Here is a 25,834-nt window from a genome sequence, read left to right as displayed (position 1 = left end):
AGCTCTGCACAATATACACTCTTCCAGGAAGCTGTGCATTAGAAACCAGAGGAAGCTTAAACGTATGGGTGGAGGGGGCACCCTGCAGCTGCATCTCCGAGAGGTCTGGGGAAATATGTGAGGCTTCAGATATCTCCAGGAGGAAATATAAAATGCAAAGGAGATGCCAAAAATAAAGGCAGCACAATCAGACCTCTGTGTGAGGAGGCTCACAGGGAGTTCATTTGGCTGCGCAGTTAAGTAACATCTGTGAAATCAAGTTCTCTTAAATAAGAGAAGACTCATGAAGTTATGGACCTTCACAAGGCTGAAGTGGAGCAACAAATGTGTCTTTGTATTTTAATTTAAGGGCTGGAGAGATGTAGAATCAGCAGAGCAAGCAGTAATACTCTGAATCTTCAGAACAAGAACGCCCTCTAATGTATGGAAAGTGTATTGCCCGCTCTGGGTCAGATTGGTGTACTATAAGGAAAAACTTCCCTCTAATATTTTCAGCTGAATTACACAAACTTTTTTAAGAGACAAAAAAACAAATATAATTATAGACTTGGACAAACCTTGGACAAACCTCTGCTCCAGGGTTTCACATCTGGAGGCAATGACTCTTTAGTTTCCACAATAACATATATTAGTGGCCAGAATGTTTATTTGCACCTCTGGTTACATAAGACAGCAACCACAGATCAAACTGTCCGCAACAGGAATGACAATTTCAACACAGTCAGTCATCCTCCCTTTCACCTTGTCGAGGCTGCATGTCTATTTACACCCAAGATGTGAATATTTCTTAACATTTTCCCTGCATTGTGTAGCTAAAATATTGATTCTATAGCAGGCGCCACACAAATAGAAGGTGTATTTCAAGAGGCTGAGTATCAAACTATATTTATTGTATACAGTATAGGGACAACAAATAATGTACAAATTAAAAAAAAAGTAATATCTGCCGATGTCACCTCGCAAATCTAACAAATGTTAATTATTAAAATGAAGGCAGACATTCTTATAAAACAAGATTTCTAACAACACACAAGTCAAAACAAACTAAACATCTGTTGATAATGTTTGGATAGATTGATGGACAACACAGCACTGACTTAATATTTGTTTATACACTGATTGAAATATATATACCCTTAGATGAGATGACTCAATTTCTGGACTGGTAAAAGCAAATTATTTTTATTCTCATGTCCTGAAAGGTGGAAGGAAAAAAAAAAAAAAAAAAAAATCAATTTACACATCAAGAGAACTGTTCTCCTGCTGTGCAGCAACAAAGACCACTGTTACAGTCACGGTAACCTTTTACATTTATTAACCAAACCCTTTTTTATAAAAGAAGACTATTCATTTAGCTTTTTGGTCCAGAAACATTATTGTACTTTATTTGCCATTCAGTTAAATCCATGTTGAGTGTGACAGTATTGAGGTAAACCATCCATATGGATCTTTGTCGGCACGAGCAAGTGTTTGTTTTAGCAAATGTTGAAGGTAAAATGGGCGTAGATACAACAAATTATTTTAAAAGTCTACTAAAGGTTTGTTACATGTCATAGCGTCCTTTCCACCTAAAGAGAGAAAAGCAGGCCCCTTTTCCAGCGGTTTTCCTCCATAGCAATCATATCACGCACATGAATTAAAAATAGTCAAATTTGAATGCTTACAACAAAATTGAAAAAAAAGAGAAAAAAGAAAAGATTTTGGCATGGAGTTTAGCTTATGCTTTATGAAGACATGCAGGAGTTCCTCTCAACATCAGAAGAACACAGCGGGTTTTTTACATTACGAGCCATATCTGATCCGAGATGTGTCCCTGCCTTGGACAATTTCAAATCATCCATTTATGTGAATAAAACACATTAAAATAAAATAATAATAATAATAAAAAAAAGATTACCCTGCATCTCAAAGTTAGGATTTGGCCCAAAATGAAAAACCTCTACCTTCTTATGTGTTGTGAAGAGCCTGACATTTAGCCAAGCAGAGTGGGTGGGAAGGGGGGGAGAATTAAGTAAAAACAGAAATAAACAAATACAACATGAAAATAATGGTGTGGATATTCTTCCAAGAGTCCACCTTCCACTTAAGAACAAACTCCTCCTGTCTGTTGTTGAAATACATCAATAGTGTCCTCATCCTCCATCTCCAGCTGTAAAAACAAAGGGGGAAAAAAATTACACATTAGTCCTGTAGTCGTTTATTCTACAGCTAATGTATAATATTGAGCCTCATGGACGTAGAACTGGGTATCAAACCCGAACACTTTTTGGTACCGACAGCAATGTGTGTTGCACTGGGCTGGTTTGATTCACAAGTTTGTAGTTCCCGATTCAAATCAACATATGTACAAATGTATTTAGGTTATTTCTAGATGGCTGTTTGTATTTTGACAATATTTCACCTTTTGCTTCTTTTGTTAAATAAAAATAAAGTTTTGTTAAGAAACTGTATTATTTTTGTTTCAGTACTTAAAATCTTGTATCCATTGATATGACATTTCCTACAAGCCACATACAGTATATTTTCACACTGATTAAACAAATATAATCTCTAGATACATGCAGCTTTAAAGAAATAGTCATTTTGCAGCTGGCCATTAGCTTAGCTTGGCATTAAGAGTAGAAACAGGGGGAAACGGTTACCCTGGGTCTGTCCAAATAAAGTCAACATACCAACACTTTTAAAGCCCTCTAACAATTTCTATCTTGTTTGTTTAATCCATAAACAAACAGAACTGTAAAAACAACTGCTGCGATACTGGGAGTTACTTGCTGAAAACATGCCACATGAAACACACGTCTGAGTGGAGAGAGACTTATTATCCTTATACCACAGCGAACTGATACAGTGGGTTGTAATTAATTATAGTTTATTATTGGGCATATCTGTTAGAATAATGCTTCCTATGAGCAACTAAAATCCTTTATGAGTTACAATCATTACTGCAATTGAGCCAAAAAATTAAGACGTTTTAATAGCATCAAACTGTCCTTCATTCAAGTCACAACTCAACAAATAACTGGCAAAGATATATTGTGCAATTCTTGCACAATTAACTGTTACTGCCGGAGGTTCAATCTATCTGTGGAAACTTTCCATCAATTATTTGATGATAACAAGGCGTGCAGTGAGGTCAGTGGTTCCACATAACCTACACTGTGAATAGAAACCTGTATGAAGACAACAGCACTAATCCCACAGTGCTGTGTTTCATCAGTATGCTTTCAGAAGCACAAACAAAACTACTAGCTTCCTTTCACTATACATTGTTCTCATTTTTGAAATTCCACAACCTGCAAAATAACTGCACTATAATAAAGGTACAATAATATGTTATTAAAGCAAATAACATTACGGCAAGTTATCAGGGCATGAAATCCAAGTATTTTGAACATGTTACATTGTGTAAGTGCAAGTCGACTCTCCACTGTGTGAATCCTGTGGGAGTCAATTTCACTATTCATCACGTGACTGGGAGAGGACAGGACAAATGACAACGGGAGTGGGTGGGAGAGGAATCATAACAATATAACAACAAAGTCAGTTTACAGTTACACCATTTTCTCAGCCGTTTTTTAGTAATAAATATTTGGGATTTTGAGTCCAGCTTTCACCAACCTGTGCAGGTGTGTCTGTTTCATTAATCGGCTGTCCATCAAACCTAAACCTTATCTGACGAATTGACAATCCCTGTAAGAGACAGAAACAGACAGAAATGGCATTTAAGTGACATTTTGCATCCAGTTATCAACTAAACAATATACAAGACAGATTACTGATGTGACAGCGTAATAATGAGACAAGGTTTGTGTTCCAGTCACTTCAGAACAAACATACCTGTCTTTCGCAGTACGCCTTCATTAGTTTGCTGAGCGGGGTATGCCTCTTGATTTTGAACTGTACAACTGACCCATCCTGACCAGCCACCTTGAGGTTAATGTGGTCGTTCTCCGTCTTCACTCCTTCCTGCAACAAAAACCGTCGTCATCATCATCATCAGCAACAACAACAACAACACCACCACCACACCGGTGCTCAAGATGCTCCCCTGTGATCAGATTAACTGGTGGCGATTAAAGCTGCACAATTCATGGAAATATTATGGAAATGGAAATATGCAAATCACAGAAGGCAAAATGTGTAACCAAATAGCCTTATTATGACGTAATGGAGACCTGAAGAGACATCCTGGCCTACAAATCTTGTTCTCCAGATACAGACCCCCCCCAAAACTGTAACATCATCATGATTATAACAGTTTTCTTCAGCGAATATTACATTTGTGGTGTAAAAACGATCATTCTCACACTAACTGTGACTCATATTGCAATACCTGTTTGAGCAACTTCAATATGATGTCTTTATTATATTTTGCAGCCCCAGCAATCACCTGAATGTGCCGGTGGCTGTTTGTACTTAAAATATATAGACAACCATATTCAATGTGAGGCTAATGGATCCTGCTATTGATAACACACACACACACACACACACACACACACACACACAGACAGACAGACAGACAGACAGACAGACACACAGTCAAGACAATAAGGAACCAGATGGGAATGTATTGGGAATCTCTATAAATTAAGAGAAAGGGCAATTCAGGAAATCGCTTCCTCTTCCTGTTTTCAACATCTGCAGTTACTTGAACGCAACATGCCTGCGACGCATTCAGGTGACCGTCCCCAGTTTACGTTAATCTGAACACCGGCGGCACGACGGGGTAAAGTAACAACAGCAGCAAACTTAAACTAGCCGGCTCATTTTAAGTTAGCCATCATACAACACAGGAGGAGGCAGGCTTCACACACACACACACACACACACACACACACACACACACACAATGCTAACGATAGCTAACTCCTTTCGGTTCTTCACTGGGTTAGCATAGCACAGCTAGCCCGAGCGCAAACTGGCGCAAAGCCACAATGGCGCAAATGAAAGAGGGAGATAAAAAAAAAAACAAATCATTCATTTCACTCGCAATTTCTGATAGCGACGTTGGCGAGACACAAGTTTAATTCAAACCAGTGAGTAGCAGGAGCTGGATGCTGATGTTGGCGGGACGCTACAATACAAGAAAACTGCGCCTAAAGCCAAAAAGAGCCGCAAAAAAAAAAAAAAAAAATCGGTCCACCTTTTGTTTTCTCCGTCGACCCGCTCAAACGCGATATCTCGTTATACAGCCGGGGAGCAGGGCTAGCTTAGCAGAATGTGCTAACTCTAAACTAGCATCACTAGCTGCTAACCGGTAAATAAACACAAACCACAGTACTGACCTTCGGCTTTTCTTCAGACATTGTGCTACCGACCCGGGGATTTATTAATAACGCGGAGACAACACTGGTAACGGGGGGAAGCGGGTTATCGGTTCCTCCGGCTCTCTCGTTTGGACCGGGAGCGCGCACTGATATTTAAAATGTAATTCGACCAAAACGGTCACGTGTTCCACTTTTCCACGGGGCCGCGGGTACGAGAGCGCGCAAGCTAATATGCGCATGCCCGTGAGATAGGTATATAAAAAAAAAAAAAGGGCCCCATTGTAAGGCAAACCCTTTTAGTCCGGGTCAGGGTCGCTCAAAGGGAACAACAATAAAGATACAAATAGTAAACAAATAGGAAAACAGAAAGACAACAAATCAACCAGAAATATGGTGTTAATATGTTTTTCAATCAATCAATCAATCAATCATCAGACTTTATTTGTGTAGCAAAATGTAAAGTGCTTCACACATTTTATGTCATCAGGTTGCAGTGAGGAAATATTGGAGGCAGAATTAGAAAAAGATGAAAACTAAGGATAATAAAAAATATATATACCAAATAAAATACCTTAACAAAGTAATAAAACAGATTAAGATGTATATCCAAAATAAACAGTAAAAAAAAGGAAAAGGATTGAAATGTGTAAATAGAAAAAGGGGATGAAATAAAAGTCAATTAATAATAATTAATTTTATCCAAGGTTTAAGAAAGAAACTTGACTCTCTAAAATATATATATATACATACATATATAAATATATATATATATAAATAAGTCAATAGTCAGTCAAGATAAACTTCTGATTTTCAAATTTAAAGCATTGCTCAAAAAGAGTCACATCAAAGGATTTTTAGGGTAAGGCTCATTTAATTTATAATTTTAAATTGTTTCAAATAGTTCCTCAGTAGATTATATGGACTTTGTTTTTAATATAAGTAGTAGTCTTTAGGAGGCACATATACTGAATATGAAAGAATATTAAATATATAGGAAGTGTAAATTGGGAATGTGTATTTTCTTAATAAGTGCCTGATTCAAAGTGTGAGCTCACTGATGTTGATTTCCAGGTGGCATTTAAGAATCAGTACTGAATAGTTTCTTCTTTTTTTTCTAAAATAGGGCCAGTTGTATTTTGTTTGACCCCTTTTGTTTCTGTATTTTCTGTTCATGAATTTGGAAATGCACCAGTATTTAGAATAAAAAAGTCACAAAAACAATCATGTTTTTCATTTAATCTTGAAAATGGTCACAATTTGTTTTTAACAACAGCTGCACAAGAATCAAATGCCTCACGTGTAGTTTCAAGAACACACATTTCCTTTATCCAAGAAAGTTTGAGATTCAGATATTTATCAACAGATAAAATAACACAAACCATGTAAAAGGTGTTACATGTTATTAACTTTTTATATAAAATAAATGTTGTTTCTTTGACATGATGGACGATCAGTAAAATCATGTGTATTACAAATACAGTATTAAAATGAAAAAGCTAATTATAAAAGAAGCACCACATGCACTGATCTGCTCTGGGGTTGTAGAAATCTTACAATACTGCATTTTATGCAAAAAAAACCCAACAATAATGTTTGCATATAACAAGTTAACTGAACAGATTTCCCTCTAATGATTTACTACTAAAAGAAGGCATTAGAAATATTAATCTAGCATAACAGCAGAGAGCAACGTGTATAAAAAATGAAACATTAGGTGAAGATGTTTGTTGTGCACATCCGGTCAAAAATGATTTCAGAGCATCTTGGCGACAACACCAACTCACCGAAATCAGAGCAGACAATCACAGTTTATCATGTGCTACATTTGGACAATGTATAAGGGTAAGGGATCAGTAAGGGATATTTTTTTTAAAGGAATCATGGCTTCAAGATTCTTCTTAACGATCGTCCATACGGGCGTATGGGTTATCCTTTGCCAGACCTGAAAAGAACAATGGAGAGACTGACATTTGAATTTGTGGATTTAATGCAAATAACCAAAATCCTCCTCTTCCAAAAATAACTCATAAATGTTGGAATTTAATTGTGTGTCCAGTATACTCCAGTAGATGGCGCTACTGAATCAAAGTTACGGTTTTTATGTTGCCTCCTTCCAAATTTCTTTCTTTATTTAATTTTATTTATCATCTTTCCCCTATCCTGTGTTTCTATTCAGCTGTTCTGTCACTGAGAATGTAAACAAAGTCTTTGATATTCCAGATTTACATTATTAACCCACCCGAATGTGTCTCACCATATTTCTGCCTGATTTCATCGTGTCTCAGCTGCATTTCTGTCCTCCTGTTGGGGAACAAACAAAGACAAATTGTCAGACAGAAAACAGAAACAGTGTTTGAATCATGGCTTAAAGATTTACACAAAGTACTTCTGTAATATTCTGATGGTATATGTAAAAAAAACCTTATTTCAGCTGTTAATGTAGTACATGGTGGTGGTGAGCAATGAGTAATGTTAAAATGTGCCTGCCACTTAAAAACAGTTTCTATCTGCACCACTTTTGAAAGAGAAACAAAGGTTTATTTGTCTCTTTTTGAAAATTATATATTTTATAAACTTATAATGAATGTGTTTATCTACATCCTGATGAGTACAGACAACAGTGACACACCCTGGTCTCTGCTGATGGTTTGTATTTTGTATCTGAACAGTTAAATTGGTTATTGACCTCTCTTTCTGACGGGCCTTCCTCATGCGGGTTTGTCGTTCCACCTTTGCATCCTCTCTCTTGTTCCTGGAATATAAGAATATGTAATTATATTAACATGCATCACAGTCAATGGCTTACACTGCAATATAAATGACGATAGTGAGAGTAAAAGCCTAATACAGTAGGAGTAATCAGTCCAATAATCTAAATACATCACTCTTCTTTTCAGCCCATTATTACATTAACTAGTCTTCAGAAAAGGCTTAAATAACCAATTCTTTTCCAGTGATTTGTTACAGCAGTTACAAATCCTGGCAGGCTTTTGGAGACGGCGGTATCAGCCCGGCCTTGCAGAAGAACAACCCATTGTGTTTCCCCACACCCACCCACCCCCCACCGTCCTCCTCCTTCCATGTTGAACCAGATTTCACAGCCAACATGTCATGTGACTTATGTTTACACTTACCCAGCTCGTTCACACTTGCAGCAGCAGAAGCAACACACAAGGATGGAAATGATGAGGACGCCAGCCAGCACTGACACGGTGATGATCAGAACCTGGAAGTTTACTGGAGATCAAAGGCCCACAGAGAGAGAGAGAGAGAGAGAGAGAGAGAGAGAGAGAGGAAACGTCAAACTCACTTAATGATAAGATGTGTATCATATTATAAATCCTATTATTAAATATACAAGGGCTTAAGTTAACTACTTTGTGGTTGGTGGACTATAGGAGTTGGTTATGGTTCTCCTTTGGAGTAATATAGTAAAGTAATCGATTAGTCAGAAGCATCTTATGCCTATTAGTAAACTACTACAACATGTAACCAGAGACTGTTTGGTATTTTTGCTTTAAAAATGACTCAAGCAATAAATTAAATATCAAAACAGTTTCTGTTTGATTTTTAACAAATATTTCCCAACATGTAGTCCCTCCCACACACACACACACACACACACACACACACACACACATATCCCAAATGTTAATACTACTTGCAGGTTATACCCTGATTACTGGTTATCTGAGGCCTAAGGGCCCAGTCTTACCCCAACATACCCCCCACCGTGCATCATTCAATGGACACACACTGTTGGGGGGCAGGATGTTCCCCACTGGGTAGTCCATGCATTGTTTGGTTGGTGTGCACCACAAACACTGCAACAAAGACAGCAACAAACACTGTGAGCTTTCATCTTATCTTTGGTATTTACAGTAATACATGGCTCACAAAGTTAAGGACAGTTATAGTGTTTGTGTTTGGTTGACTTACTGCCACATTCTGCAGACAGTCAGCACAGCTGGTGTTTGATTTCAGGGCACAAGGAGCTGAAACAAAGAAGAGTTAGAGTGTGTTATACTGTAAGTTCAAGCAGTTTAATACATTGGCTTACAGGAAAGGAAGTAAAACATTAAGAAATGTTACTAGAGGTTTAATTTTCTGCCCACAGTGGCAAATCATTAGCTGTGCTTGCAACAACAAAGTCCACAGTGATTCAGACTGACACACTTTAGTACAAGAAAAACAGGGTAAAGTTTTCTTTCTGTACAATAAAACAAATGTCCACAATAAGGCGGGTCATCACTATGATTTGATATGATTAGTTTTGTTCTTATGATTAGTGAATATCCATTTTGCCTGCTGTCATGTGACAGTCTCCTGACTTGACTCTGGCTGGATGAAACAAAGCACAACAGCTAAAAGCTTTCAAGAAAAAAAGAAAAAGAAAAAGAAACTTACCCGGAGCTGGAGAAGGAGTCTGCGCCTCCGTGGTCACAATAACACCGCAGAAAACCAACGCAAACACGAACACCGAGGCTCTATAAACGTCGGGCATTGTGAAACGAGTGGAAAACATCGACTGGATGGAAATGAGGAACAAAACTAACGTGTCTGAGGTCTGAGGAGACAAACTGAAGGGTGGACCTCCAGTTTACGAGGGCTGACGTCATGAACTCCTGACGCTGGCGTCACGAAACATCTGCAGAGAGAAACACGATAATGTTCAACATCTGTCTGATCCTTTATTATGTGTTTGTCTATATAAAAAAAAAAGTCTGTATATGCTGAGACTAAGGCTGCGTTCACACACACACACACACACACACACACACACACACACACACACAAAAGTGGACCAAATCTAAACTCATCTGTAGATTTTCATGACAGTGTGGAGAGCACAAATCACATGAAATCTGATCTTTTCAGTTCTTATTTTCATACGTGGTTGAAATCAGATACAGGTCTTGCAATGTGACCTTACTGTGAACTGTCATATCAGAATTCATGTGACTTTTTATGTCCCTCTGGATTTGCGTGCGTCAGGCAGGTGACTTCAGCACCGTGTTCACACTGACATCTGATTCATTAAAAAAAAAAAAAAAAAAAAGAACTGAGCAATAATTAACAATTGAGTGCTTGCAGTAGGAACGTAGCCTAATGGGTTTATTAATAGTGACCAGTTTTGGGTTGCCAAGCTGTGAGCAAACACTCTAGCTGTTTATCCTCCTTCAGCACCGCACATTGCTTTGACTGCTTCACTATTTCCTCTTAGGAAAAAGGCAGCACAGCATCTGCTCTAAAATAATTTTATAATTAATTTATTAACATCCACTGCAGACTTTTACATTCAGACTTACATTAAAGTCCTTTATTAATGGTTAAATACCGTTTCTCATTTCACTTTTGCTGACAGCTTATTAGAAATAGAGACATTTTTATCAATGACTTTGTTAATAGCAGAACTGATAACTGATTGGAAAGCTTATAAATGAATTGTTTCATATTATGTATAAAACATAGTACATACATAGTAAATTTTTTACATTATAAAGTTATTTGTTGCAACTTAAAACCAAAAAAAAAAGATAAAAGGTTCCTGTCCATTAAACAAGGAAAACAGAGATCGGAAGTATTTTCTTTCTTCTTACCTTTTTTCTTTAATATGCTCCACATAAATCTAAATTATTTTACTTTAATAAAGTAAAGTGGAAAGGCTCTGCTACTCTAACTTAATCAGAGCCTAGTATCATAACACCTGTATTTACCCTACTATTTCATGTCAAAATGGGTGCTGTGAAAAAGGTCTATTATGACATATTTTTACTTTATTTACTGGACATACCATTTTGTCCTCAGAGACATGACAGGATACAAGACTTAATAATAATAACAACAATAATAATAATAAACACAAAACAGCTTTTGAAATACAATAATTTATTAAAGCATCTTTAAATTCTGATATAAAACATTTTCTGATTTTTCTTCTTCAAAACAATCAGAAATCTCAGAAATACAGTCATCGTCAATGGCAAGATCAGTCTCTGGTGTGGCCGCCGGCAGCTGACCAGATCGCCTAAGTGAGTACGATTGGAGAGCAATGGAAGACAGTGATGCAATGTGAGGTAAATACTAAGCTCATTATGTTTGGATCATACTCTTATCATGAACTATACTGTAAGTTGACTGGCATAGGCTTGACTCTTTTTGTGTTCATTTACAGTGGAGGAGCGAACACATCTTCGGGTTAGCAAGATAATACAAGGAATTGAGCATGTTGGGGGTTGAGGGCAACACACCAAGGTTATTTTATGTTGACAAAAGCGCAGAACAGGGCACAAAAGGGATAAAATCAATAGTAAGCTATGAACAACTTATCTATTTCGGAATCTAAATTTCAGTGACCCTGAATGCACAAACGTGCCGGGGGTAACTGCATCAACACATTTCCAGCACACTGTTCATCTCACTCAGGCTGCTCATTCTTCCAATCCACTGATACTTCAATAAATAAATACCCCACCCTCACATGGCCTTTGACATCACTGAAAAAAACACAGTAAAACAATCTTTAGACACAGACGTGCTGTTTCTCAGAACACATTGTTGAACATCAGTTTCAGCTACAAAAAGTTTCAAAGACAAACCCTCAACTCAGTACACAATAAAACAGCTCAACACAAAGTACTTGTTCTGGGATAGAAGCGCAAATAGTTTGATTGATTTTTAGTAATAGGTGCCTTTTGAGAATACGTGACTGCAGTGGTTTTAGACATTGCATCTCCACTGATGCAGTGGTTATTCATATTGGATTTCCACCTTTAAATTTCCTTGTATTTGAATTTTAAAGAGGCAAATGCACCAGTGGAAGCCGTAGCTACCACTGACCAAAACGCTCAATCAAAATGTATATAGTGTTCCTGAAAGGCTGCATCTGCACTGAATCGTGCAGAATAGCTAAACAAAAAACTTAAATAAGGCAAGATGAGGAAGATAATCTCCCTGGGACAGGTATATTACGCATTAACCTGAGGGAATCTCCATTCAGGAGAACATTCATAAGAATGGGGCGCAATATTAGAACTAACAGTTGAATAAAGGTATTTTTGCCACTGCAACTCATACTTTAACTAATTTTAAAGAAAATGTACACTTTTGGAAATGAAAAAGTTCTAATTCAGATACTGAATGAATGTCTGTTTTGACCTATAAAAACCTAGTCTATGGTGGAACAAGAGAGTGCAAGCTCTGTCTGGGTTTCCTGGATATTTAAAGAAAGAATCCATGAAAAGATACCTGAAGTACATTTCAAGTAAGATGTGAGAAATGACCAGTGTATTTAATGAGAGCGAGTAACATGTTTGGAGACTGCATGGAGGGAAGCAACACTCGGGACAACTGTAAAGCTTAAAATGGTGCAGATGCTTGAATGTTCCCACTTTTTTGCCACAAGCAGTAAAGACATGTGTCTAGACAGGAATCTTTCTGGATGGAGTTCGTCTGTGTTGCTAGTCAAAATCTCTGAAACACAATGTCTATACAAGTGTTTTGATCCTGTTGCCATTTTTGCATCTTTTCTCCATGCTTGCACGTTATCTATCGGGTGAACTGTAGCTGAGTACATTGTGTCTCCTATCAAGTCAAATCATCTGATCCAGCTGGTTCCATAGCTGGACACAGACTTCACACTGCAGCGCTTCTTCACGATCATGTTTATGTAGGCTTTCATGATCTTTGTGATCTCTCCGACCTGGAGAAATGTACAAACACACAGTCAGCAGAGAAGAGAGAGAAGAGAGAAGCAAAGACATACAAATGTGTATACAATTTGTTTTCCATATGCAAATTTAGGTAAAAGATGCAGCAGTGTTAGAAAAAGAAAAAGAATCAATGTCTTTGTTGAATTTTTGAAAAACTAATGGACTTCTTTCAGATATGCTCTGATAAAGGATTCACGGCAAAATGCATCAGTTGTTTTGTCACTCCATTACTCAGGCTTTTGTTTATACCACCACCACCAGTGTCACCTTTTTTGTGAATGTTTTGTCCGTTTTTTGAGGCATATCAACCGTATTTTCCTCTTACCAACATACACAATTGAATTATTTACAGAAAAGATAACGTACCTGTGGTGTTTCAAAGAACATTTCTCTCTCATCCACAGTGATCTTGTAGGTGCAGGGCTGCGGAGCGCCAAAGAAAATGATGTGCTCATATGGGAAGGTCTCCAGAGGCTTTGGCTCTCCTCTCTTGTAGACAGACACATTTTCAGCGCTCACACTCAACCAGAGATCATGAGGGAAGCCTCCTTCTTTGCACTATAAAGACACAAACACAGGATCTCATAAACATCTGCTGGAACAGTATCGAAGCTGATACTGATCTTAAGCCGATCAGACCTGACTGATTTACATTACATACAGTGTCTTTGTGACATTATTTCTGTTTCTGTTTTCATTAAGTCAAGGTGATCCAGCAGCTCAGTTTTTAGCTCTGGTAAAGTTGGATTAGTGCATTTCTTCAGGCAACATTAAAGACCTGATAAACTTACCTCAACATCAAAAAGTGTAGATCCATATCCAGGCCACTCCTTGATGATGGTCATGTATTTGAGCATGGCCTGATGCTGGTCCAGACCCTTGAGGCGGGACCACTTCTCCACGATGCTCGCTCTTGTGGCAGACATCTCCTCTTTTATCCACATCTCCAACATCTGCTCCTCCTCCATGCGCTGCTTCTTCATTGAGCCCGTCTTCAACCCCCGACGCAGGGTCCCGTCCAAGAAGCTAGTCCTCCGACGCTCCAGAGTTTGGCCAGACCCCGAGGCTCCGCCCACCTTGGTAAACTGGAGGATGCGACTGCGCAGGCGGCCCACAGGGTAGACGTTTTCCAGGCTCCAGGTGACTCGTGCTTTATCTCCGTATAGAAACTGCAACCGCAACGCGGCCAGGTGCTGCAGGGTCTCTTCTCGTGAAGGGAAATGGCCCCGGGTCAAACTCTCGTGGGCCTGAAGTAACAGCAAATCATTAGTACCAATTGCAACATGTGGTTTAAAATACTCTCAGTAACACAAGCTGTAAAACACACCTGCTCAAACATGAATGCAAACTCCACTCCTTCTTTAGGCATGCTCTCCACATCCAGGAAGCAGTAGAGTTTAAAATAGAGTTTCCATTGGCCGTCTTCCTCACCATCCTCACTGCCAGCCAGTCTAGTGGGAAAGACACAAGCCTGTCAATTGCTTTCTTGTCATTATCAACAGGTGTAACTCAACAGGTGTTAAGTATCCTATGTAACAGAGCCCTGAATTTATAATAATATAATCAAACATAGTATGTAATACGCAGTAACCTGTGATCATGTATAACATACCTTTCAAATTTAGCCAAAACATCCGCCACAAGAACCCTGCTTTCCACAGCTCTGTCAATAGTGTTGTTGTGTTCAAAGAGTGCAAACATGTTCCTGCTGTCCTCCATAGCCAGACCTCTGATCAACTTCTCCACCACCTGGACAAAGCAAGCCAAGATAACAACAATCACAAAGCTATACATTATCTGTATAAGAGTTTGTGCATACACATACTCTTATGTAGCAATGACTACAGCTCACTCACCTCTCCAGCGGTGGTGTGCGAGTTAATGGAGATTTTGCAGGAGCCTCCTCCATGGCAGTAGACTGTGGTGGTCATTTCCTGTCTGGTAAGCAGTGCAATGATTTCCTCTTGAGAGGGAATAAACTCTCTGGCCTTGGTCTTCTTCAGAGACTCGCCGATGAAATGGGCGAACATTTCGATCTCTGTACCAGGGTACAGCTCCTTAATCCTGAAAAACACCCAAAAAAAAGAAGACAGTGAACTTTTGAAGTTTCAACCATTCATAGTCTGTGACCGTAGGATTGTTATGAATTAATGGTATGCATCCAAAAATACACTGCACCTTTTGAGGTGAAACTTGAGGTAGCGCAGGATGCCTCGGCTGGGCAGGAAGGTGCAGCTCATACAGGTCAGGAGATGCCAGTGGGCGCGATTGGCAGGACTGTTGGGGTGCGGGACGTGATTGGTTTGTTTGATCAGCTGACAGTAAACCTCATCTCTTAATGGCCTCAAGTCCTGACAGGTCTGTAGGATTCCCTGGATGATTGGTACGGGGTCCGACACTGCCTCCATCTCCTGTAGTGAGTTGAAAATCTTCACAGCCTCATCCTGCAGGCTGGTGTAACCCTTTTCCTTTTGCACTGGAAGAGATTGACAGAGAGGATTTTAATTCCAATTATTTTGACCTTATACCTGTTCTAAGTAGTAATCAAATTACATTCAAACACTTTCAAATGTTATGCTAAGCGTGTAAAAATTTGCTCGAAAATGTTTATGCCCTCCAACACCGACAGTAGTGCCAGTGTGTGGGAAGCCTTTTAGTTTGAAGTCGTAGTCCTCTTCTATGCACAAAATGCTGTAGATCAAACATTTTTATGAAAATAACAAGGCCTGTATTTTTGTCCTCTTGCCTGTGAGCGTTTATGTTGTACAATTTATATTAATTAACTATTTTATGAAAATAAACAAGAATTTAATAAACAGAAAATGCATGCAGTAAAATACATATTGCAAAAAAAAACAACCTAAAACAAACCCCCAATGCAAATAGTAGTCTAATTTAATCAGGGTCAACAGAGGTCAACAACAATAGCTTGCAATACTCACAGTGGATGCTGACATCTCCATAGGGCAGAGGTAGAAGAGGGGAGTGCAAAGGATGCTGGGTATATCTCAGGATGGGGTTCCTCCAGTATGTCTGCTCCACAGCCTCCACATTCAAACTGCTCTCCTGGACAAACAGAAAACTGGATCAGTGATCTTAAAGTGAAGTGGTTGTGAATTATGTTTCAGTAGAGCATTCTTGAATAGGTGGAAGTTTGTATTTAAGTGAGTTTAATAACATAAAAAACATCAGTGATAAATATTTTTACTTCAGTAAAGCTGAGAAACAGCTATGTGTGAGGAAAAGAGGTTTGAAGCGCACAAGGCCAAGACTTAAAGAAGGGCACAGCACACACTCAGTGAGTACAAGTACCTCACTTTACTACAGTGTGTGTCCCTGCCAAAGGTTTGCATGACTGAAAAGAATTGGAGTTAAAATAATATCAATTCCCATATGTTAATAGTGACATTTTTAGTTAGTGACATCGCACCCAGACTAGCAGTTATTAGCAACCTAGCAACAACAAAGGGAGAACAAGTGAATCCTTTAATACCTTTATGTCCCTGATGAGTTGTTGTGTGGGCGTTTCGATGGGAACTTTGCTGTCTATTGCTCCCTGTATGGCATTCGCCCACCGCATGGCCTCATTCAGCATTTTCGTGTAAAGTCGGTAAGAGTGTTTACGTCCATGGACAATTATATTCCAGTAACCTGGGTGAACAATGCAGAAAGTAATTAAAGACAAAATAACTCCCTTGTATAGCATACGCAGAAATATTTCTCCCTACAAAGTGCTCAACACTGAAAAATTAGCAGATAAGGAATTTGGAAAATTACCCATACAGGAATTCTTTAAACTTTATAAGACTAAATCTTAAACTCCTAAGAATATTTCGATAATTATGTTGACCCTGAACTGACCACTGTCCTTGAAGACCTTCTCATCCGGCTGCACCACAGAGCAGAGACTGTTGAGGACCAGAGTTCCCAGTTTGGAGGCGCTGCGCTCTGACGACTTGTAGTAGTCCAGAGAGTTGGTGGTGAGAACAAACCAACGCTTCTTCAGCTTCAGAGAAGTGCTTTTGGCTCCTGACTTCATCTCTTTATGTAGCCAGCCTGAGATAGGATAAATATAGATCATTTGGAGTATTCTTAGATAAAATGATGTTCCCCTTTTTAATATTTCTGTCTCTCAAACAAATTCAACACATTTTGTTGAAGTGCAGACTCAATCAGCCGTTTATGGAGCCAACCAGAGGTATCCTACCGCATACATAAGGACATGAATTAACTGCGTGTGTCTCAACTGACCTCTGACTAAGAACTCCTGTCCGTCAACCTTGGAGTCTCCTTTGGATTTCTGCAGCAGGCCGATCCAGTGGTGCATCTCCTCAGGTGTGTCAGTGTTGCAGTGGATCACCCGGTTAGCCGTGATGATAACAAAAGAGTTTGGTCTATGAAACAGAACAGACAACACACACATGTTGTTATACTGTGTATATGCCACATAGACTGTAGTTTAAACACAACGTTTCAGTTTATTGGCCGTCCCTTACCTGTCGGGGTTGTCTGATGCACAAACTGAATCAATCAAGCCCACATCTAGTGTGCCCTGGACAGAGAAAAGAGGGGTGAATTGAAATTATTAGCTGTTAAGTAATAGTGTGAAGAATGAAAAAACTTCCTAATTCCAATGTCACAAAGAGGCGACAAGCTGTTCTTTTGAAGCATACCCATTAAGAGGGTATTGAAGGGAAGTAAATGGTCGTTTATAGTAATAATAATAATAATAATGTTAGTTATACTGTATAAAACTAAGCTTCTTTCTATGTAATGTAAACTTATTCTAGCTCATTCAATTTCTAAATCTGCCGATGCTATTAACTACACTGCATTTAACATCCATAAAAATGAACAATACACCAATGTGTGCATTCTGCTTCTTCAGCTTAAATTACTATACGACCCAAATCTGGACCATGACACTTCAGCTGATTTAGTTACATGCTCCATCATTACTTGCTCAGAAATGGAGTTGAGGCTGGGGCCCAGGCAGTAGAGAGGTAAAACAGCACTAACCACTGCATTCTTTGGGTTGGCCTGTTCATGGTGCATCTCCATGAGCTGCTCCGGGCTGGCGCTGTGGACCCGACTCAGCACATTGAACCAACCACTGAATGGGGTCAGAGGGAGTTCAGAAAGTAAAAGTCAGCAAACATGTAATTGAAAATTACACCGTGAACTTCCCCTGGCAACCACAAGGGGGAACTTTATTTCCACACATCATTTTTACAGAGAGACGATGACAAAGTAAAACACTACCTACGAAACAGCCACAGTTGGTTGGTTATTTCTATAGAGTGTATGGATATAATCTACCTGGCATCTTCTGGAGACTCTGCATAGATGTGGTAAGTCCTCTCCTCAGTCACAATATTCAGTGCATTTTCCTTCTCATGATTGTCCACTATGTCCCTATAGAAAGACCCAGAGTTAGACCAAAACTTAGTGAACCATATATTGGTCTGTATTCTTTTGTATGATAATAATTAGACCCCCAAAGTAAGTTGACAAAAGGAAAGAAAACCATGATTTTTAATCCCAACGACTGAACACAATGTCTTACTTGGCTGTGCGGACATCAATGGTTCCTTTCAGTTTCTCCTCGCTGTCGTTCTCAAAGTACATGAGCTTCGACTCCCGCAGAACGAACCAGCGCATTTTCCAGTTGCGCCGAGACAAGGTGGACATTCCTCCTCCTTTCTTGTAAAGCCAGCCGGATTTGAGGGATTCCTGCTTGGCCCGAAACCACATGAAGGTCTCATCCTTCAGGACACACCAGCGACGACGCCATGGGATCATAAGACCACCTGAAAGAGGGAGAGGCACAGAGAGCAGAGGGAGACAGAAAGAATGTTTATTTATATTGTTTCAACATTGTTTGCAAAATATAAGTATAAAAACACCTCCTATCAACACCCACATATAGACATTCCCATACACGTGCATCCTCTGGAAACAGAACCTACAATGCATGAAAAACACTTAACTACATTTTATAAAAATATACAGTAAAAGTAGACAATATGTACTAAAACATAAGTAAACAAAGCAAAAAAGCAAGAAACAAAGAAAGTCTGTTACAAGCTGTGTTCAGCTGTGCATAAATCATCTGCATGCCTGCTGGGCAGTGATTTGGTGAAGCTACTCACTCTTCATGTAGAGGTAGCCGTGGAAGTATGGAGGTCCACTGCCATTCAGCACATTCACTCTCCCATTGGAAACTTCCTCATCTGTGTCCACATAGCCATCGTTTTCCTCATCGCTGTCGATGAACTGAAACACAACCAGCATTTATGATTTTAAAAGCACGTATTTTAATATTGAAACCTGCACATCTGTAATGTCATTTCAAGAAAGAAAAGATTGTTTGTTTTTTTTAAGTCAGATTTTGGAATGTCAGCACTTAAATCAGCGGCCAAAATCTGTCTGACCTTGTTAATATGTTGTCAATCAACCTCACCATAAAACTGGTACATACACACCCTTGCACAGACGTACACACACACACACACACACACACACACACACACACACCCCTTTTTTCCCACTGACATTTTGCTGATCTGACAGTGTCAGGTCTGAACTCTCTGCTTGACTTGCAGTATCTGGGAACAGATTCACATGCTCATCAGCAGAGCCAAAACAAATAATTGCAACAGTGTTTCACTGTGATCCTAACATGAGCTGATATGTTATGCGCTGATATGTTAACAGCGGATTCAGGCTCGCACCTGTGCACACTGACTTTTGTATGTGGTTTAGGTGTTGAGTCAATATGTGGGAAGAATAATACACCCAGAGGAAATCTGGGTGTACCATTCTGGTATGTCAGTGTGTATGTGAACAATGGCTTAAGTTATATCTGAGATTGAAAAGGAAAATGCTGCAGTTCTATTGAGGGCAAAACTTATTTTAAAAAGCCAGTTCAACTGCTATTCAAGTCCCATTTTTTTACATAAACATCCAATTTCTTTCCAAAGTATGATAGGGCTCCAAATGATTACCCATCTGGATTAGATCTATAGCATTTGACAGAATTCTTGGTCTGTTAGTTCTCACCGAGTCCGAGCTGCCTCTGAAGGAGTCCAGGCTGTTTTGGGTGCAGGAGGATTTTCGCAACACCTCCTCATCTGTGATATGGCCGTCATTGGTGCTAGCACCTGAGCTCCCATGAGCCTCCTCAAACTCCTCCTGGTCGTAGTCCGACTCTGTGTCTGGCATGTTTTGGTGGGGCGGCTCCTCGCTCACAGGCTCAAAGTCTGACCCCCTGATGCCCCTGTGGCACGACAGCCTTTCTCCATTAGTGACTGCAGCAGGAGGAGGAGGAGGAGGTCTAGAGGTTTGGGAGTCTTTGAGAGGAGGGGCATGACTCAGTCTGTTCGGGGTAAGTGGGGAGGGTTTTGCTGGTGCGGGAGAGGAGGCTGAGGAAGGGGTGTCCACTAATCCTCCCGCAAAGGCAGGTGGAGGAGGGGGAATACTTTGGAATACTTCCTTATCCAGAGGAACCACAGCCGGAGGGGGGAAGTCAGGCAAGGGAATGCACTCATCATCAGCGTGAAACCCCTCGTCCACTTCCTCCTCGGCCAGAGGGGCAGTGGATTCGGTTGGGTCATGGAGGTTCTCCTCACTTGAGAGGGAAGGCTCTAAACCACCAAAGTCCAGGAGCTCCAGAAACTCAGTAGCCACACGGGAGGCTTCCTTCTCCAGTCTGTAGATCTCAGCGTCTCTCATCTGGCGTAGCTCCTCGTGGGAGACATCCCCGAGAAGGGACACGCCGTCTTCCTGCTGCTTTTGCAGACGCTCGATCTCCCTCTCCAGCCGCAGGATCTCCTCCATCTGACGGCTCTCCTCCTCAGAGGTGTGACTGTAGGACAGAGTTTGAGCCAGCTCCTTCTGTAGACGGGACAAGAGAAGAGGAAGATATACAGAGAGAATACTTTATGCCACTGCATTCACACCTTATAACTTGTTTTGTCATGTGAATGGGGTTTTTTTTGACACTGTGGTTAATGTTTTTATGGTTTACTGAAAAGGATTTACCTTCTGACAAACACCATTTACCAGCGAGTTCCTAAAAATAAGAAAAAGAAACATTTGGGATGTCAAATGAGCATTTAAAGAATGATATTAATGATATTAATAAATGCACCTTCAACATATCACAAAAAGTGAATTAGTCTACCTTTTCTCATCTGCTTTAGCTGCCATTTCCTGTTCTTCCTCTTTCTCCTTCATCAGCCTCTGCTCCTCCTCTTCCTCCCTCCTCTTCTTCTCCTCATCCATCAGCCGCTGTCTCTCCACCTCCTCCCTCTTTCTTTTCTCTTCGTCCTCCCGTTGTCTCCTCTCCTCCTCCATCCTCCTCCTCCTCTCCTCCTCTACTCGCCTTCTCTCCTCTTCCTCTTCTTTCCTCCTCCTCTCCTCCTCCTCCTGCCGCTTCTGTTCCTCGTCCTTGAGCTGGCGAAAGTGGGATCGGCCCAGCTGGCCTCTGTGATGTTTCTGCAGGATGATGGTGGCAAAGCGCAGCCGCAGGAAGGCGCGTCTCCAAAAGTGAGCGCGGTAGTTCTTCTGGATGGTGACGACGCTGGACAAAACCCTCTTATATTGTTTCCTGATGGGAAAATCAAAACACATACACACGTTCGTAGTCAGCATCCAGAGCCACAGTCATGAATCTAATTCAACATTATCTGAAAACATTGTGTGACACCACAAACATATTGGTGACGTTGCACAGCCTGCTGGCATTCTCTGTTTAAATAAACACACTGGTAAAAAAGCCTGTACATTGTGAACTGTGCAATGTTTACAGTCTGATGAGCTTGTGCTGTTCCATTGTGGCCGTGTGGGCTGCTCTGTTTAGCCCTGTGACTAAGCCCCATCACCCACACACTGCACATGCATTGAATACACACACATATAAACATGCACGCACACAAACACACGTGACTTGCAAAGGACCACACACACTGCTATGACTCTCTGACCCTTATCCTGGCCTAGTCTCCAAAGTAATCACTCCATGGCCTCTGACTGGTTCTCAGGACAGAGATAATGTTACATATAATAACACAAAGGCTTTACTTGTGTCTTTAGGGAACTTCTTTAGCCTCTGACCTTAGCAGAAACAGCTCTGAAGGAAAGGGAACTCATTACTGGATGCTGTCATCAGTCCCATTATACTCTCCCGACAGAGCCTTTCAGAGCACTGCATGTGACCTTACATACTGCAGCACACAGGTGGAGCATGGCAAGATTACAGTACATGCCTTGGGGTGTCTGCTTGTTCAGGTTTATAAACCACCATAGTGATGGATGTCCTGTATGACAGGCAGAGTGGAGAGGCAGAAAATTTGCTGCTCAGGCTTAAAAGACTGAGATTTATTCATTGGATAAAAACATCAACTGTATTGCTGATAGTGTAGCAATAAATTAAAGCCTCACAGAAAACTATGTTGGTCCAACTAAGGGGCGTGGCCTGTACATCACTCCAGATTACACTGTCTTTTCAAGATATACTAGACTAGCATTGTGACATTGTAACCTTCAGAGCAGATACCCCATAACTTGTGGTTTCTCCCTTTTTTCTTCTTAAATTGCTTTAAGGTTGTCAAGATCATCTCATTACTCACTGTCTGAAACTAAAGGGAATTTATACTAATAAAATATTAGTTCAAAAGACTGTTTTTCATGACTGCACCATTATATCATATGAAAATATTATAGATGTCTTGTGCATAATTTTTTAAACATTCATCCAGCTGTGAAAGAACCAAACAAACAAACCTTCAGTCCCCAGACCCCCATAAAGTAAAATGTAACAATTAAATTATATTTTAAGGCTCTGAGGAATGAAACATCATTAACAAAGTGAGTGATCCACAATGCAGGATTTTATTTTTGCAATCAGAGTTATTTGATACAAATGTGTACAAGACTTTCTAGAGTGCAAGAACTTTGCAGTGAGTCTGACACAGGACATATTTAGTATCATTGGAAACTCCACTGAACATAAACTTTTTTAAGTTCGGTGGATTTGAACACTTTGTAATAACTGACTGACACTTTGATAAGGGTTCATGGATACAGCATATTTCAGATGAAATAACTGTATACCTTTAGTGCACTAAAGAATCTGTAATGGAGCATGCACTGATACTGTATATAAACCCACATAAACACACACAGACAAAAAGGTAAACACAAGTGCAAAGGCATGCGCATATGCACATAATCCCCCCACCCCTCCCCAAAACACACACAGGCTGTACACCTCTATTACAAAACAAACACTGACAACTGTCGCTGCCACTCAGCCCTCCCCCTCCTCCAAACTCTACCGCTCACCTTGCCACATAGCTGAGGATGTGGGCGCGGATCACCATGCCAGCCCTGCGCCGCACCTCTTCCCTCTCCTTCTCCAGCCTTTGCTCCAGGGCCTCCTTTAAGAACACCTGCGGGACGAGCAGCGCCACGGCCGTCAGGGAGTGACAGAGACAGAGAGACACAGGGAGGGAGAGGGAGGTTAGGGAAAGAAAATGGGATGAGTTAGTTCCTCTTCTTGGTAAGGATGCAAAAGAGGGCCCACAGAGATGTGAAGGGCCCCTGTTGTCTGTTGGCAGCACCCTGTGCCCACTGCAGAGGAAGCTGTGGTGCAAGCTGAGGCTAGCAAGCTAGCCACTCTCCCTGACTGCAGAGTAGAGCAGAGGGGAAAACTGGCACCGAGACTGCAGTGTTGCTGCTAACGCCGCTGCTGCAGAGCCTCATTGTGTTCAGGCGTCCTTCCTGAGCATTTCCCTACTACTGCTGCTGCTGCTGCTGCTGCTACTGCTGCGTTGGTAGCTCGACTGACGTGCACAGGCAGAGAGACACAGAGAGGGAGGGGAGAGGTAGGGATGGAGGGATGAGGGGGAGGGATGGTGGCTGGTGTCCAGATAGAAAGCCACACCCTCCGTGCTCTTATGAAGGAAGGATAAAGAGTTCAGTTAACCCTTCCCTCGCTCCAAGAGACTTTTTTCAAAGTTGTCTCTGTGGGGCTAAACTAAAACGCTTACGAGAAAGTAGGAGTGACATTACATTATAAAATATAATCAGATTTTGACTGTCTATCCATGTGAGCAGGCTGGGAGAACCAGCCAGCTGTGTATCTGGGTTTATGCGATAATGCGATATCTGTTGCTAGCCTGGAGGATCAACTGCTTCTACAAGAGGGGGGAGACCTTTGAGTGACTGTGTGTATGTGTGTGTGTTTGTGTCCCAGATGTTCCACTAATCAAAGGATCCCACAGCTGCAGCCCTGCCCGCCTCTGTAAAGTCTGTGAGAGGAGGAAGCTTCCACTTCGTCCACATCCTTCCCTCTTCTGTAAAACAAATGGCTTGCGAACACACGCACACACATAGACACAATCTGCGCAACGTCACCCAAGCCCCTAATTCTGGGCACACACTTCCTTTGCACACAATCAGCACATATATAATTACACACAGATTGTTTCTCCAAAGGAAATGTAGCCCCCTTCTGTCTCTCAGCCCCCTTCCCACAACCCACACTACATTTCCCTGAGCCCAAAAATATTACGCTGCTGTCGAAAACACAAGCATGTGGACGGACTGACACAGACTCTGCCCAACTCTGTGCATTTTTTGGGGTCTTAATTTGAAACAGTAGCCTCTTTCTCCTACTCTTTCCATGTATATACAGTGTAAAGTGGAGCAGTCATCGGCAGAGTCAGCCAAAGGTCAAAGTGCTGACCCCTGGACGAATAATGAAGTTTTACCCACACAGAGGAACATTTTTTTCTTTCTCGGAAATCAGTCATCCACAGTGACTAAAGACATGTACATAAGACATATACTGTGTGCATGTGTGAGAATTTCAATATACATAGGCATGTGCACATTTGTGGTTATGCACAGGATATATATTCATTAAGAACCAACATGTGGTTCACATCAAACATTTTTTGGTCTAAATGTATATTTCAGCATCTGTGCAGCTGACACTATTCATAGTGTGCCAGCCAAATGGGGTATTACAACAAAACTGTCCAAAAAGGAACCAACAAATTTGAAATGTCTCAGTGATTTAACTGCCACGGAGGAACCACAACTTAGAGCAGGAAGTAACAGTGGGACAAATGTGGATTTAGCTGATTTCAAGAGAGCCCATAAAGCTATTTTATTTATATCCTCTTTCTGCTGCGTGGAGGCGGTCTATGCTGAGTTCAACATGAAGTAAAGAGGTTTTGCTGTCCGGATCAAACAACTCATTTAAGGTTAATCATTCAATGCAGAGCAGAGAAGAAAAGAGACGGCTTTATGCAGGGGTAGTCGTTTTAAATAAAGAGGGTGAGAGAGTCAAAAAGAGAGAATGAGGGACTGAGAGAGAATAGATAAGTGAAAGATAAGCATCACTAAGAGCTATATTGCAACAGATGACACTACTAACTTTTTTTAGAGGATAAATGCAAGAGATATGACTTTCCTCTAACCTCAGCAACACTTCATCACCGCCTCCAAATCACTCGCTGGAAGTTTAGTTTATTGAATCAGCTCTGTGAGTGTCAAGAGGCTAAAACTTTTCCAGCTACAATAAGGCTGCCTCAGGATTACTATAAGCCCCCGCACTGGCTTATAGTTACAGTAACAGTTGTTGGTGTCAGGGATTTTAGGAGTAGCCATGTAACTCTGTGGTTGTCAACAGGAGAGCAGTAGATTGACCACAACCGGCCAGAAAAATCTTTGGGACATGAGTCACATTTGGAGCCGTCCAAACTGTGGCACATTAACAGTTTGGGAATGACGGCAAGTTGACTCCTCGTGAAAAGAATCAGTCCCAGAAGACGTCAGATT

At 40.7% G+C, this 25,834-nt stretch overlaps 3 protein-coding genes across 4 annotated transcripts in view; all 3 read right to left on the bottom strand.

Moving 5' to 3' along the window:
* Positions 1-869: 869 nt before the first annotated feature.
* On the bottom strand, positions 870-5,441 carry sumo3b (small ubiquitin like modifier 3b). Its single transcript, XM_051404922.1, has 4 exons — positions 5,289-5,441; positions 3,838-3,966; positions 3,619-3,690; positions 870-2,149 (listed from the first exon to the last, which is right to left on the bottom strand). The coding sequence occupies exons 1-4, from the start codon at positions 5,307-5,309 to the stop codon at positions 2,084-2,086; spliced, it is 288 nt and encodes a 95-aa protein (XP_051260882.1). The 5' UTR covers positions 5,310-5,441; the 3' UTR covers positions 870-2,083.
* A 1,050-nt stretch (positions 5,442-6,491) lies between these two features.
* pttg1ipb (PTTG1 interacting protein b) lies at positions 6,492-9,873 on the bottom strand. Of its 2 annotated transcripts, none has more exons than XM_051404920.1 (7): positions 9,678-9,873; positions 9,210-9,265; positions 8,986-9,094; positions 8,405-8,507; positions 7,957-8,022; positions 7,510-7,571; positions 6,492-7,212 (listed from the first exon to the last, which is right to left on the bottom strand). In XM_051404920.1, exons 1-7 carry the CDS (start codon positions 9,793-9,795, stop codon positions 7,169-7,171), a joined length of 558 nt encoding a protein of 185 aa, XP_051260880.1. In that variant the 5' UTR covers positions 9,796-9,873; the 3' UTR covers positions 6,492-7,168. The 2 variants fall into 2 exon arrangements, with proteins under 2 accessions (XP_051260880.1, XP_051260881.1); XM_051404921.1 differs by having other exon boundaries at positions 7,525-7,571; positions 9,678-9,871.
* Positions 9,874-11,142: 1,269 nt separating this feature from the next.
* Positions 11,143-25,834, bottom strand: part of myo10l3 (myosin X, like 3) — a 55,755-nt gene continuing 41,063 nt past the window's right edge. The window contains exons 22-41 of the mRNA XM_051404903.1: positions 23,330-23,436; positions 21,168-21,593; positions 21,026-21,056; positions 20,045-20,878; positions 19,135-19,258; positions 18,549-18,792; positions 18,302-18,397; positions 18,002-18,095; positions 17,479-17,534; positions 17,234-17,376; positions 16,844-17,038; positions 16,476-16,633; positions 15,925-16,048; positions 15,161-15,458; positions 14,839-15,046; positions 14,595-14,731; positions 14,310-14,433; positions 13,774-14,229; positions 13,349-13,540; positions 11,143-12,972 (exon numbers count right to left, since the gene is read on the bottom strand). Coding sequence (XP_051260863.1) covers positions 12,868-12,972; positions 13,349-13,540; positions 13,774-14,229; positions 14,310-14,433; positions 14,595-14,731; positions 14,839-15,046; positions 15,161-15,458; positions 15,925-16,048; positions 16,476-16,633; positions 16,844-17,038; positions 17,234-17,376; positions 17,479-17,534; positions 18,002-18,095; positions 18,302-18,397; positions 18,549-18,792; positions 19,135-19,258; positions 20,045-20,878; positions 21,026-21,056; positions 21,168-21,593; positions 23,330-23,436 — 4,152 coding nt within the window. The 3' untranslated portion in view covers positions 11,143-12,867. The remainder of the gene's footprint in view (positions 12,973-13,348; positions 13,541-13,773; positions 14,230-14,309; positions 14,434-14,594; positions 14,732-14,838; positions 15,047-15,160; positions 15,459-15,924; positions 16,049-16,475; positions 16,634-16,843; positions 17,039-17,233; positions 17,377-17,478; positions 17,535-18,001; positions 18,096-18,301; positions 18,398-18,548; positions 18,793-19,134; positions 19,259-20,044; positions 20,879-21,025; positions 21,057-21,167; positions 21,594-23,329; positions 23,437-25,834) is intronic.

This window comes from Dicentrarchus labrax, unplaced genomic scaffold, assembly GCF_905237075.1.
Source record: "Dicentrarchus labrax unplaced genomic scaffold, dlabrax2021, whole genome shotgun sequence".
Lineage (NCBI taxonomy): Eukaryota > Metazoa > Chordata > Actinopteri > Moronidae > Dicentrarchus > Dicentrarchus labrax.
This window is presented reverse-complemented; position numbering and strand designations above follow the sequence as displayed.